This window comes from Equus caballus, chromosome 6, assembly GCF_041296265.1.
Source record: "Equus caballus isolate H_3958 breed thoroughbred chromosome 6, TB-T2T, whole genome shotgun sequence".
NCBI lineage: Eukaryota > Metazoa > Chordata > Mammalia > Perissodactyla > Equidae > Equus > Equus caballus.
This window is the reverse complement of record NC_091689.1, coordinates 42,759,118-42,774,741: the sequence shown is the minus strand read 5'-3', so window position 1 is coordinate 42,774,741 and position 15,624 is coordinate 42,759,118. Positions and strand designations below refer to the sequence as shown.

Below are 15,624 nucleotides of genomic sequence, written 5' to 3'. Positions count from 1 at the left end.
GGAAGTACTTCACCAATTTTAGGCTTGCTATAGTACCTAAAATAGCCATTACTATGCAAAGATACAGACTATCTCTATTAGAATTTATAAGAACCATTTAGTAGTAGTTGCCTCTGAGAAGTAGTCAGGTATGAAAGAGATTCTTATTTTTAATTTTTAGTTTTTTATAACTGTTTGAGAGGTTCCTTTTTCCCCCCCTCCCAAAGACCTAGTACCTAGTTGTGTATTCTAGTTTTAAGTTCTTCTAGTTCTTCTATGTGAGCCACCGCCACAGCATGGCTACTGACAGATGAGTGGTGTGGTTCCACGCCCAGGAACCACACCTGGGCTGCCAAAGTAGAGTGCACCGAACTTTAACCACTAGGCCATCAGGGCTGGCTGTGTTTTGTTTTGTTTTTTTTTTTAACCTTCTTACTTTTACCACAGTTGTTTTATCTAGTTAAGTGGTTGCCTAGTGAAAGGAAGTAAAAGCAACAGAAGTTAATGGTTACATATAAGCAGGAAATTGCATAAATAGAATAGAAGGAGCCTTATTTGGTTTAACAACTTTGATTTTTAGGTTCCTCACTGTTTTGTTATTGTAAAGAATAAAGATACATCCATCCTGTGAGTCTCTACAAAGATGATGGGGAAATGCATAACGCAAACCAGTACTTTCACAGTTTGGTTAAGACCAGTCTTTAGAGAATTCTTTCTTCTCTTTCTTCTCTACTTTTCTCTCCAAAAGTACCTTTTTTGTTTTATATTTGCTTTGTTTTCTTTTAATATTCCACTGCTTCCTAATATGCACCCTTTTATACGGTAGGTAGAGTCTGGGTATGTCTGTGAAGGTGATCACAAGACCATGGCGAAAGCCATCAAGGATAGAGTGTCATTAATTAAGAGAAAACGAGAGCAGCGGCAGTTGGTGCGGGAAGAGCAAGAAAAAAGAAAGCAGGAAGAGAGCAGTCTCAAACAGCAGGTGGAACAACAGTCAAGTGCTTCCCAAGCAGGAATCAAGCAGCTCCCTTCTGCCAGCACCAGCGTCCCTGCTGCCTCAACCACTTCAGCTTCAGTTTCTACACAAGTAGAACCTGAAGAACCTGAGGCAGATCAACATCAACAACTACAGTACCAACAGCCTAGTATATCTGTGTTATGTAAGTATTTGGGACGTGAACAAGTATGCTAATGATACTCCTCATTGACTTATCTTCTTATTCCTCATTTTACACTGGCCTCTTGGTTTTGAATTATGAATCCAACATATCAGAAGTTTGAAATGGTTGCCTTCTACCTTTTCATTCTAAGGTCCATGAGTAACCAAATAGAAGGGTTGGACGATGAGGAAACGTCATTAGTAAATAGAGTAATTCTATAGGTTCTAATATCTTAGAAGTTCCGATTTGTAGATTTCTACTTTTCACAATTCCTTAAAAGAAAATGTAATTAATAATGAAAAATGAGCAAGTTTATCTTAGCCACTTATAATTGAACCCGTTAATTTGGTTCAACTCTTAGTAAAGCTGAATAACTTTACTAGTTTCTAGCTTATAAGCTAGAAACTAATGAGACCATTAGTTATTAATTGAACTACCTGCTTAATACTAAGAACCCGTTGGTCTCCAAAGTTAAGATTTTGAAAGCTGTGTCAAACTTAAAGCTGACTAACACCATTCCATTGTCTTTCCCTTAATCTTCAAGTAATGAGTTTGCGATAGCCAGGGGATTTTTTTTAAAAGACATTAAAACTTTTTTCCAATGGATCCCTCATTTAAACATAGAAATCTACTCAGTAAAGTAAGTAATAGTCACTTTTTATTTAGTTCAGATCTGTGCAAAGATAAAACTAATTAACCCTGAAGTCATGGTTTTGTGATGGGAAAATGTGAATCTCCTTTTTGTAATTTGTCTCTCTCTCTCTGTTTTTTGGCAATTCATTTCTCCTTCAGCTGATGGGACCATTGACAGTGGTCAGGGATCTTCTGTCTTCACAGAATCTCGAGTGAGCAGCCAACAGACTGTTTCTTATGGTTCCCAACATGAACAGGCACATTCTACTGGCACTCTCCCAGGGCATACAGCTTCTGTTGTCCAAGCACAGTCTCAGCCCCATGGGGTATATCCACCCTCAAGTATGGTAAGTAACTGCATAGGAGAGTGTAAGCCTGAAATGAGAGCCAATAGATAATGTGTTAAATGCAAATTCTTCCTACTATCCAAGGAACAGCATGAGTATGAAGCAGAAAATATAAATGGTGTATTTCTAAAGGAATTAGGTTTATTATAGAGTATAATTGGAGTGGTTCACACAGAATAGAATCTATGCAGTAATGTGTGGGAATCAGCTGAACTTCCTATGTGGAGAAACTATGTACAAGATTAGACTAATCTGCATTCAATTAAAGATAATGCTCTCTTTAGCACTTGTTGAGACTATTCAAAGCAGCATAAGTTGGACATGAAAATGGTTTGGGAGTGGGGATGAGAAGAGTTTTTCAAAAGCTTACTTATTAAAAGCATTACTAAGTATTTTCTGTAAGATTTTTTTATTGTATAAAACACAGGTAAGACCTTCAAATGATTATAGAATGCTGCATGTGAGTACTCTAGAGTGAAGAAATCCTTTATTTGTATGACCGTTTAATTTAGCGCTTGTGTTTAATCATCAGTTGCTATGCGTGTTCCTGCCTTAAAGTCTGTGTTGGACACAAGTTCCTTCCCCAGTATATGTTCATTTGCTTTTTCCCTTTATTTGGTATGTGTTTTATTACTGATTTATTTTCTGAATCAACTTATGGAGATTATTTACTGAATTATTTTATGTATTTTTAATATATATGTATACATACACACACATACGCATGCACATACACACAATTCTTACTCCATGTTTTATATTAGCCACTCTTGCTTCTCATATAGAAAATGTTAAAGTAGATCATCAGATAATGCCACATTTCTTTTGTTGACCCTCCATAAGTCTTCAGAGGTAAATAAAATACATGAGCTGCCTCAGGAAGCAATCAGAGAGTAACTGGTCACTGTATAGCACTTGTTTAGTGAGATCTTTAGGCAGAAAGATATTCCCTCTCTCTCAGAAAGCTTATAATCTGAATTTTGTGGAATTCTTGCTCTTCATTAAATGAAAATCTTTCTCTGTTAAGAAAATACTTCTACTTGCTCTTGTCTTTTATTCTACAGCTTAGAGTAAAAGACGTTTATTTGAGTCCATTCATCAGTCCTGCGTTGGCTAGGTCTCAAGATAATTGGCCACAGTAACACTAGGAAAACTGCTAATGCACTGATGTTTTAACAGTCTACTTTTTGACCTTTAAAATAATTAGGTAGGGTAGAAGAACTTTATAAAGACTATATAGAGATATTTCTCTGATCTGACGATTATTATTTGTTGGCATTTCTTGTCAGTTTCTACTGTTGTTCTGATTGATTGTTTTCTGGATCATCATAACTAGATTTTTTAAAAACTATTTTTAATCTCTTGGCTTTCCTCATCACAGGGTTATGAACCTTGGGTCTCTATTTTAGAAAAGGAAATGGAATGATCATTTATGAAGATTATAAATATTTGAGCCACAAACATAGCTATGTTTATTGATACTCTAAAAGCAGACTGTTAATGACAGTCTTGCCTTGTAATGATAATATTTTGTGGCGGTATCATGAAGAGTTACTAAACATTGAGGGTTTTTTGAAATTTTATAATTCTGTTCCTTTCGTATTCTAGAAGGAATTTACTGTGGCTTACAGTAATGTATCAATTATAAGTGGAATTTTAAAAATTAGGATAAAGGAGAAACAAGGGTGAAGAAAAACAGAACCAGGAATGAAGCTAAGTAATGATATGATGATACTTATATACTTGCTACCAGTAGGCCACAAATTTGACTCAAAGCATTCTATGCAGCCAGTTTGGGAAAAGAAGATGTAATTAGTTACACAATTCACAGTACCTAAAAGGAAATAACAGACTTCCTCACGACAGCCTTCAGTGTTAGATGTACTGCTTTGTAGCTGTATTAAAACCTTTATGTTAAGATCCCTCAAATTTTGTTAACCTAAGTTGAATCTCTGATATGCCTGAAAAAATTTTTAAGTTATCCTTTAGAGATTCACATTTAAAATATTTTTCTCTTGACTACTTTAATAGAAATACAGACTGTTTCCTGTATCTATTGTGAGTTACTTCTAGAAAGCTAATGCTTTTCCTAGTAGAGGTTACTTTTTACCTGTACAGATAAAGATAGGCAAGTGAGATAAAATACTGTAAGCCAACAGCTTTTTTAGTCTGAAGCCTTCTAAAATAGAATTGAGAAGCTTTTTCTGATGTTTCCAGAGCTCCTGCAAAGTAACCTAGTCTGAAAATCTTCTACATCTTATAAGGTGCATTAAACTAATAGAATTCATTCTTGTTTGATCTTAATAAGTTTATGGAAACTACAAGCCAATAGTCATTGTTTTCCCTGTGTGTTCTGCTACCTCAGTTGGTCAGTCTTTCTTATTCAGGCACTCATAACAATTGATCTTATTTCAGAATACTTAGGACAATAGTTGATCATTATCGTGATTGTTCATTAAAAAAACCTGTGCTTGACCAACAGTCTAGAGAGAGTAGTGGTGATCTGCGAGGTGTGCTTTGTGGAATTATATCTCGCCTCAAAAAAGTTGGCTTTGTGGAATTTGGGGAGGATGAAACATTTTTATGTCAACTATACCCTGTTATCATTGTACATTTGGTTATTTTGTTTTCAAGGTACTGTGTTTTTCATGTGTGTGTTTGTTTTCTGTTTAGCCTCGTCGCGGCCGTAGCATGTCGGTTTGTGTTCCCCATCTTTCTGCTGTTCCCTTTCTGTCCCGCATCTCTCCCAGTGCTCCTTCCACCCCACCACCAGTGCTGTCTGCACCTCTTTGTCCTTCCCTCCTTCGGACTGCCCCTGAGGAAACTTTTGCCGAAAAGCTTTCTAAAGCATTGGAGAGTGTCCTGCCTATGCACTCTGCCTCTCAGCGCAAGCACCGACGCTCCAGCCTGCCTTCCCTCTTTGTCAGTACTGTATGTAACAAACTTCCTGACAAATGAAAATTTATTACCAATGAATACATCCAGGCATCAAGAATTTTAATAAAAATTATATAAAGAACAGAACTTAACTTAGTAATATGTTATGCTTTTAGGATACCAGTTCTTCCTGTAGGACACTTTTTTGTTATAAGGCTTTAAAGAGAAAAAACAGCAAGGAGGTAATGAGAAAGAATGCTTGTAACACCCTTGGCACATATCAGTGGGTGCACAGTAAAATTTAACTATAATAAAATATTCTCCTATCCCCCAGTGACATATACAAATCTTTGCATTTTCATATCCTAGTAAAGAATATGTGTATTATTTAGTTTTAAACTTATTAGCTTAATCAAAAGCAAATTTTCGCTTTATCAGACATTACTCAAACACATTTTCTCTCACTTTATTCTAAAGAGAAACTGATGAAGCTGGATGAATCCATTTTTTCCCATAGTCAGTGAAGAATAATTGAAGAGTGAAAATTGGTTTTAATTTGCTAGCTGTTTAAAACGCTGTGTCAGCAAACTAAAAGGCCACATGATGTTCCTTCATGGAAGTTTTTCTTCTTAGTTTGAGTAAGGTGGGACCTTAACGCTAATGAATACATTAAATACACATATAGTACGTATGATTTTCTTTGGCCCCATTCATGTCTATAAATGACTTATCTTTTAAGGTTGTTTTAAATACTGTGGGACCTTGCTGCTGCTTCTCCAGATAGAGAATATAGTTAACATTTTGATCTAGCGATCCCAAAATCTTCAGATTTTTACCCAGGAGAATGATTAACTATATACTGCTTTATGGCTTTGGGCTACTCAAATAAACAACAGTAAAATAGAGCATTTTGATTCAAAATAGAAACCTTTTAGTTGTTGTGAGGAAGTAACAGTTGAGCCGTTTGCTCACTTGATGGGGTCTAGCCTATTGAAAAAATGAGACTGATCTACTCTTTTAAAAAAGGGTCCATGAAAGTGAGCTATTGCAGTGTACACTGCTTTTGGCAAGGTATGATTCTAAATTTAGAGTCTTAAATCTAGAACTCCTGTGAACAAAAAGTGCTGTTAAATCAAGTCAGCTATTATTTATATTATCCTTTTCACCTAATTTGAACACCAAATTATTCAACGCTTAACTAGGATCAGAAAAGTGGGCATTCATTGATTTGGCATCTGGGATATGTTTCGTGTGGTAAAATTAACTGCATCTGGTTTGGAATAGACAGGAAAGACATTTCTATCACTTGTCAAGTTGTGTGTTTTACTATCCACCAAAAATCTCTTTTGATTCTAGTTAGAAGGCATGCTCTTAGTTGATAAGAAAGTAACACTGAAGCCCCTAACACAGCACAGCATAATAAGAATACAGAATATAGAAATACTTTATACAATAACTTAAATTGAAGCACATTTCTTATGGTATGAAAATTGTTGGACTTACTGTCTTCCTTTAACTCTAACTCTTCCTTTAACTCTTTTTCCACTGATGTAATTTACATTGTCTTAAGAATGAGCATATTAATTGTGGGTAAAAACAGAATAACTACTTAGTTAAATTCTTCCATTTCCTTTGAAAGAGGAAAGTTGTGAAAAAGCAGCTCTTATCTAATGCAAAGAGTCTCACAAAATAATTTTATTGACCCTGGATGTATTTAATGGATTTTTACTATGCACATAATTTCCAAAAAGCATTGTTATTTCTTTATTAATTATAAATTTGGTGTAACCATTTCATAGGGTTACACAGAGCTAGCTACCCAGTTGTGCATGTCTAATGTAATTTCACATATGAATGTATGAATTACTTGTCTTATTCATGTTGATACAGCCTCAGTCCATGGCGCATCCGTGTGGGGGGACCCCAACATACCCAGAATCACAGATATTTTTCCCAACTATTCATGAACGTCCAGTTTCTTTTTCACCACCTCCCACCTGTCCACCGAAGGTGGCCATTTCCCAGCGACGTAAGAGCACCTCCTTCCTGGAAGCCCAAACTCACCACTTCCAACCCTTGCTGAGGACTGTTGGCCAAAATCTTCTTCCACCTGGTGGCAGCTCAACTAACTGGACACCAGAGGCCATAGTTATGTTGGGTACTACAGCCAATAGAATAACTGGAGAGCCATGTGAGATACAGGTCCATCCTATGTTTGAACCAACTCAAGTTTACAGTGACTATAGACCTGGACTAGTACTATCAGAAGAAGCTCATTATTTTATTCCTCAGGAAGCAGTGTATCTAGCTGGGGCACATTACCAGACCCAGGTGGCAGAACAGTATGAGGGTATTCCATACAACTCACCAGTACTGTCAAGTCATATGAAACAGATACCTGAACAGAAGCCAGTACAAGGGGGCCCTACCTCAAGTTCTGTCTTTGAATTTCCATCTGGACAGGCTTTCCTGGTAGGACACCTTCAGAATTTAAGATTAGATTCTGGATTGAGTCCAGGATCTCCCCTCTCTAGTATTTCTGCACCTATCAGTACAGATGCTACACGTTTGAAATTTCACCCTATCTTTGTTCCTCATTCCGCGCCCGCTGTGTTAACTCATAACAATGAGAGCAGAAGCAATTGTGTTTTTGAGTTTCACGTTCACACTCCAAGCTCCTCTTCAGGAGAAGGAGGAGTTTTACCTCAGCGTGTTTACCGAAATCTGCAGGTTGCAGTGGACTTGAATCAGGAAGAACCACCTCCTCAATCAGTTGGATTACATGGCGGCCTGCAGCCTGTGACTGAAGAACAGCATAATTACCATGCCCCAGAATTGACCGTTTCTGTGGTAGAGCCTATCGGACAGAACTGGCCAATAGGAAGCCCAGAATATTCCAGTGATTCCTCACAAATTACTTCTTCAGACCCCAGTGATTTTCAATCACCTCCCCCTACAGGGGGAGCAGCTGCACCTTTTGGCTCTGACGTCTCATTACCCTATATCCGTCTGCCTCAGACAGTGTTACAAGAATCCCCACTTTTCTTCTGTTTTCCCCAAGGAACCACATCTCAGCAGGTTTTATCTGCCTCAGTTTCTTCAGGAGGATCCGCACTCCATCCACAGGTTATAGGAAAACTTCCACGATTCTTTTAAACTGCCTTACCATTACATTTAATTTTTCTATCCCTCCTTTCCATTTATGAGGAATATTATTTAATTTTATTAGTAGAGTTTCTCCATTTGGGGGGGATTATAAACTGCTTGTATTTAAGAACCAAACAGGAGAGAGAAGCTGCCTAATATGTACAGAGAGAAGCTTACCTATAATATGTGCAAACCCTTGGAAAAGAGAACACAAAAACTAGAATTTTAGTCACTTGTCATAATTCTATTCATATGTAGATTATTTTCAATTAGTAATGAAAATGCACATGTCTGTAATGTAAAGTTGACTCATCATTGATTATTTACAAATACTAATGCGAAATATTTCTTTCTCCCTAGAGACAAATATGGTTAGTTTTTTATAAAAATAGAAAGGTTAGCATTTTTTTTCTGTAAAATGAAAAGAATGGAAGATAGGGAATACTTTTTTTTTCCCTGGTAGTATTAAGAATACACAAAATTTTCATTAGTGTGGAAACATCTTAAAAGACAGAAAAAGAAAACATCTTAGGAATTTGTCTTAACAAATGAAGAGGTCTTTTTAAAATGGAATTTAGTCAAACGAGCCACTGTATTATATGTCCAAGTAAAATGTTAATCCCTGAAATTGACTGATTGTAATTTTTAGCAGCTAAGTTATAATCTAGAGTGGGTGGTAGGGTTTTGTTTTGCTTTAAGAATTTGTCATATATGTTGCAAGCTAAAGAATATTAGATATCTTAGGCCTTGGTTTTTTCCTCAAACTTAAATCTTGTTATTTATGTCTATGAGCATATGTACTCTCGCACAAAAAGACTAATGGACATAATAGGATTCACGAAGTGGAGTCAGTATTAACTATTTCCTATATTCCTTTGATATATTTTATTAAATGTGTAAGTCTTATAAAATCTATATAGGAGACTTTGCAGTTATATATTCAAGACATCATTTGGATCTTTTAAATATTCCACTCTTTTGTAAAGTAATATATGTTCTTCTTTGTACTTTCTTCCTATGTTCTTCCCCCATCAGGGGCATAACCAACTCTGAAAATGTACAGAAAGTATCAGTTAGAATAGTACCAAGAAACAGGGAGATCTAGAAACTTGAGAAGTATACTGCAGAAGCATGCAGTATATTCACATTGATACACTAGTTGTCAGTCTGTGCTGTAAATCTTAACGTACTACCAGCCATTCTCCTTCAGATTTTCTGAAGTAAAATTTCAAATATCAGGTAGTTAATTTACAGACATATTGCAGAAAGAATGAATACTTACAGTGGTTAAGATGCAGTGGAATGGGATGTCATATCCAAGCTAGCTTCAAGGAAACCCCTCTAAACTGAAATGGAACAGCAAAGGTGGGCCTTTTCATTTCCTTAATTTACCTATCTTTCCTGCATTTATTTCTCACTTATTTTAACTTTGACTTCTTCTAGGTTAGGGTTTCCCAAATTCAACACTACTGATGTTTTAGGTTGGATAATTCTTCATTGTGGGTGTCTGTTCTATGCCTTGTAGGATGTTTACCAGCATCCTTGGCCTCTCCCTACCACATGCCAGTAGCAGCCACCTCCCCCAGTTGTGACATCCAAAAATGTCTTCATATTGCCAAATGTCCCCTTAAGGGAGGGGGGCAAAATCACTCCTGGTTGAGAACCATTGCTCTCTGTACTTGGCAGTTAATGATGATAACAGATTTTTTACCTTTTTCATAAAAGTCATCATAGTACTACAGGAAGTAGCAGAAAGAATCAAATAAGCATTATCAAATACCCTTTTTTCTCTAATTGTTCAGATACAGAGTTTTTTCACATTGATAGTCTTATTACTTTTTTCCTGGTTATTATATTTTCAGTAATAATTTTATTACAAATCTTATAATATTTTAGCCAGCTAAAGTTGTAGCCTGAGCAGCAGTGGTAGGTTAGGTTTTAAGCATCAGTGGTTTTTGAATGGGATCAGAATATGTTCTGTGATAGGATGCTTCTCTAACCTTTCCTTACAAGAGGTGCCCCAACAGTGTCTCCCATACATCCTTAATCAAGCTAATGTTTCATTTTGCTCAAGCACACTCTCAGGAGTTTAAATATCTATTGCAAAAGCCTGATCTCTCTGTGCATTTACCTTAGGGCTTCTCTGATTTGTTGTATTCACTTCTTTCCTCCAGGCACAGGGGCAGAGCCAGGGTCAGCCATCCTCAAGTAGCTTAACAGGCATTCCATCCTCCCAGCCCATACAACATTCTCAGCAGGTGAGAACAACTCATTGCTACATTTTATGGATTAGCAGTAGCCAAAACACTGTTTTATATCTTTCACGATTTAGATTCCTGATGTAAATAGCCTGCTAAATTTTTGAAAGGAAAATAAAGAGAAATAATATTCCTTGTGTCCAGTACCATTTTAGAGAATCTCTTTTGTTTAATGTATTTTTGAACAATCTGCTAGATTAGACATATATTGAAATTCAAAAGAAGCATTGTTACTGATATGTTATAACTTATCTGCCTTCTTAAACAGATGATTCTACACATAATTTAATAGTACAAAGAATACCAATTTTCTTTCTACTTTCATAACTTTTTATGAGCATTTTGCCATCACTTTCATTCTGCTTGACTCTGACAATACTACACTCCTTTGTAATTATTTCTAATCTGTGGGATGGAGTATCAGATTTTATGCTAAGAGGCACTGAATGAAAGCCTAAGAACAACTGCTTCATGAACTTTTAAAATTTATTTTAAACTTCTGATTTGGGGAATTTGTTTTCAAAAGTTCAAGGAACTCAAGAGGTTAATACAATGCTGATGTATTCAACAGCAAAACTGGTAATTCTAAAATTAATTATCTATGGTTCATCACTCATATTAGTTAATAGTAATTATTTGCGTGAGAATAATGCTTTTTTGGGCACAATTGAATATTTATTCGCTGTTTCAAATAAAATTTGTAGCCACTACACAGGTCATAAAAACTTCCCAATGAACTATTTCATTGATAGTTCTCTACGAAATGTGTTTTTGAACCACCAAATTATGAATTGGCTTCTGTTTCTATTAATTTTTGAAACAAAACTTTTAATTCTTAATACAGATGGTCTGCTTCCAGTCCAGTGTGTGATCAGGTAGTCATTTGATACTACTAAGATTAAGATGTTCATTCTATAAGATTAATTTGGTTATATATACATTTACTCTGTGACAAACACCTCTATGTTATAGAATTTAAGGGCTGGGAATTATGTACTTGTCTTGGTCCTGCCCTTTCTTCCACATAAGTATCTGAATCTATATATAATTATAGTTAAGTTCAAATAGTCACATTTTTGCCAACCTTAACAAATTCTATTTTAATTAAATTAACAACCCCAAATAAGAATACAAATTAAAAGTTAACATAAAGCTAATTGAGAACAGAAGCACTATCTTGGGTACTAGTCTCCTGATTTGCTTTTCTTTGGACACAGGCCAACACCAATAAACTGAGCAAATTTAAGTGTGTGCTTTGTTTTTCCTTTTCCAAAGGAATTTGTTATATGTCTAGTATTTGAGCATATATATATGTATACTTACTACCAAGTGAAGAAGATAGTGAAATAAGTCACTGAGTTCAGTAGTGAGAAAAGTGTGTGGGAGCAAGGGAGGGCAATTCCATAAATGGTCAAGTTAAAAGAATTAGGTAGTTGACCCTTCTGAGGGAAAATATGGCTAAATGGTGATCTCTACATTACAAACAAAAATTAATTTGTTTCAGTGATGCTTTTTTTTTTGATACAGTTTATTTTGTGACTTATTTTCAATTTATGCCATCTAGAATAATAACTTTTCCAGAGTCACATAGCCAGTAAGTGGATAGAACTAAAAATTCGAGATTTCTAGAATAGTGTTCTTTTTTCTGTATTAAAGTTCTACAGGGACTTATATTCTAAAAAGGTACCCAAGAACCTGCATTTATTTGTTTTAGCTACTGGGGTTTCATATAGAAAAAAGAAAAGTTGTAAACCTTCTATACTATATGGGTAGAGTCTGTCTATTTTTAGATGTGATTTTTGTTTTACATACTGTCAGGTCCCAAAGCCCACCTTAGGGAACCATATTTCTAGTTTTATTACAGTGAGGAAAGAAATGTACTTTAGCTGAAATTTACTTTATTTCATGGGTTTCTGGAATATAATGAATAAAAGATTCCTTTTTTATGTTTTTATCAAGAGTGCCTTCTAGTGGTTGCTGTATCTTAGTAAGGTACCAAAAATAGCTTCCTCCTGCTGGAAAACTTTTTTTCCAGCAGGAGGAAGCCGGAAGCAAAGTCACGAGCTAGCTTACTTACTTAATAATTTCTTCCATAGGGCGCATCTAGAGTCTTCAGGTATTTTTTAATTTTCTGTTCAGTGAGGCTCGTAAACATTTTTTTCATCAAGCACCCGTGTCCCACAGATAGTACACAGTCAGCGTAGGCTGTTTGAACTGGTTTCATGAGACAAGTTTATGCAAAATATGATGCCAGCTGCTATGCTAAATAATACCTGTTTGGCTGAAGTGTTGACTATTAGCCAATGTAAATTGTGCACAAAAAAATCACTATATACTCCTGGCCCACACAGAGGTGCCACTTCTCCCTGAATACTCTAAGGAATAACTGGCATACATGCTTCTCAATTATTTTAGCAGAGTAAAGGAATAGGTCTATAAAACTGCTCATTTTTGACAGTCCTCACCCCCTACAACTAATTAAACAGTTTTTTCCTTAAATGAGTTTGTCCTCTCAAGGGCCATGTTCTAGGCACTGAGGATCTGCCAAGATGGACCAGATATGACTACTTTCAAGGAACCTAAATAATCTAGTAAACATATATGTCAACTCCTACAAAACAATAATAACAGTTAACATTATATACAATTTCAAACCACTTTACCTATATTTACCTTTTATTTAATCCTTATATGAGCCCTATAAGTATAGATATTATCATTCTTTCTGTTGTATAGACGGGAAAGCTGAGAATAGATCTAAAGAAGCTGAGTAGTTTACCCAAGCTTACACAGCTTAAAAGAGAATCTAAATCCAAGTCGCTTGACTCCACAACTCACCATTTAACTGCTATACAATTATGTCATAGAAGGAGAGAAATTACATCTCGTCCGAGCAGGGTGGGTGATATCAGGAAGGCGTTATGAAAGAAGGAGCATTTGAGCTGGTCTCTGATTATAAGTTAGACTCAGAGGTAAGAATAAAAGACTATTCTAGGCCAAAATTTTTAAAAAGGGCAATGTTAAGCAAGGTAGAAGGCACAAAGGTAGAAAAATGTGAGTCAGAAACAAACTTTTAGTTCAGTTTAGCTAGAACACAAATAAGTCAAGGTAGACGTTCAGGAAAGAGCTGGTTGAATCTGAGTCTTGATGTAAGCATGGTTCTGCATTAATGGGGGTTGGGGTGAGGTAATTATATGCCCAAATATAAGGTGAGGATTTTTCTCAAATTTATCCCTTTCCCTTAGTAAAGAAGGGAATCACCATATTCAAACCTTTATCATACTTTCATATTTCAGGGCTCTCACTGTCTTTCATTTTGAACAATAATAAAAAAAAAAGTTACTGGAATAAAATGAAACTGATGAGAACAAATGTGTCTGTAAGGACCTTAAATAGTGTATGTAGTTGGAAACTTTTATAGACAATATTTGACAGAATTGTTTTTAAAATAAAAGCCAAGAAATTAAACATAGACTTGGTCCTTTTATTAGGGGGACAACTTCACTATTCCAGGTTCTGTACGTCACTGTAAACGGCTTATTTAAAGATCACTTTTAGGAGTTAATGCAAAGATTATATGAATATAAACCTATAAGACAAATGCAAAAAAATCCAGATATCCTAATATTATTCAAACAGATGCTTGTCACTGCAAATCTTACCTCAAGACAGAACTTAAAAGGAAAGTCTTATATTATGCTCCAGAAAACTAGAGCATTCATAGTGTAGCTCCAGTGAAGATAAAGACACTGGTGTATTGCATGTGAAGAGTTTGAATGAGGGAGGAGGAGCAGTATTTCTAAATTAATATATTTATGTAATATGCAGTCTTATTTAAGTATGTAAATTAGTGACAGATAATTGTAGATATTTCCGTGTGAATTTCCTGAAGTTTAAATATATTCAAGTTAACGAAAAAGGTTTTCTAGCTTTTAGTTCTTTCTCAGTAGGAAAATGGGGAAATTGTCTTATGTTCACAGTTGCCTTCTGGTTGGAGACATATGATATATCTTAGTTGCTGAAATAAATTTTAGGTAACTCAACAGCCATGTGTTCCTGATTTTTTTGAGTTAAAATGAGTACATTATTAGAAATAATTAAATAAAAGTAAAACAACCATGACTACTGTCACCATTATATTTCAGGATTCTATTTGTGACTTTAATTGCTATAATAAGAAAGAAGTAAGGAATAAATATCAGGAGAGCAAAAATATTATTTGCAGATTATCAGCTAACAAAATCTAGGATACTCCTTAAAGTAACTAGATACATAATAAATATACAAACAAAAATAAATAAGTCCTGGGAATGCACTGTACAGCATGCTGACTATAGTTAATAATACTGTATTATATATTTGGAAGTTGCTAAGAGAGTAGATTTTAAAAGTTCTCATCACAAGAAAAAAATTTGTAACTGTGTGCAGTGATGGAATGTTAACTAGACTTATTGTGATGATCATTTTGTAATATATACATATATCAATTCATTATGTTATGTGTCAGTTATATGTCCATTTAAAAAAATATACACACACAGAAACAAATAGCTTATCTTATACCATCAGTAACCAATTAGTTGTATGGACCAAGACATATGTAAAAGATTATTGATTGTAGCATTATTTTAAGTAGCAAAAAAAAGTCAAGAAAAGAAAATGTTCATCATTAGGATATTAATGCCATTGATAAATGAAAATAGCATGTTAGAAAACAGTATTTATAGAATGGGCATGTTTATGTTTTGTTTTAACAAAGAAAAATATACTTGTGTGTAAATGACCACTTATGCATAGAAAAAAAAATCTGTAAAGGTGATCCATCAAACCACTAATAGTGATTGCCTCTGGAGAAATGGGGGTGGGGTATTTTCATTTAACTTTATAATCTGATATATTGGTTAAAATTTTTATTACAAACAGGTATTGTTTAGTATTAAAAATTAATTTTAAATTAGTTATAGGTATTAGAGACTTGAAAGTCAATTATGAAGTTCAGATTTTTGTGAGGCAAGAGGGAGCCATTAATTTATTACAATATTTAGTGTTTGGGTACAATTATGTGCCATGCGTTAAGTTTAGGTGTGTTATACCAGAATGCCTAGCTTATGGTTTATTCCCAAATGTCATTCCTTTTGCCCTACTTTGAGTTGAATGATAGCATCCTTGTTTTCAAAGAAGGAAACCTCATTTTGGCAGTAAAATGAGCAGTCTCTAAGTTAC

At 35.0% G+C, this 15,624-nt stretch overlaps 1 protein-coding gene across 50 annotated transcripts in view; it reads left to right on the top strand.

Moving 5' to 3' along the window:
• The window catches only part of WNK1 (WNK lysine deficient protein kinase 1), a 163,000-nt gene that overhangs the window by 108,778 nt on the left and 38,598 nt on the right, over positions 1-15,624 (top strand). For 22 of the 50 annotated variants that reach the window (XM_070270810.1, XM_070270809.1, XM_023642951.2 and 19 more), the window contains exons 7-9: positions 806-1,139; positions 1,932-2,119; positions 10,318-10,401. In XM_070270810.1, the coding sequence (XP_070126911.1) occupies positions 806-1,139; positions 1,932-2,119; positions 10,318-10,401 (606 nt within the window). Of the gene's footprint in view, positions 1-805; positions 1,140-1,931; positions 2,120-6,886; positions 8,123-10,317; positions 10,402-15,624 lie in introns of all 50 variants that reach the window. The other 28 variants (XM_070270796.1, XM_070270795.1, XM_070270794.1 and 25 more) reach the window with 2 other exon arrangements.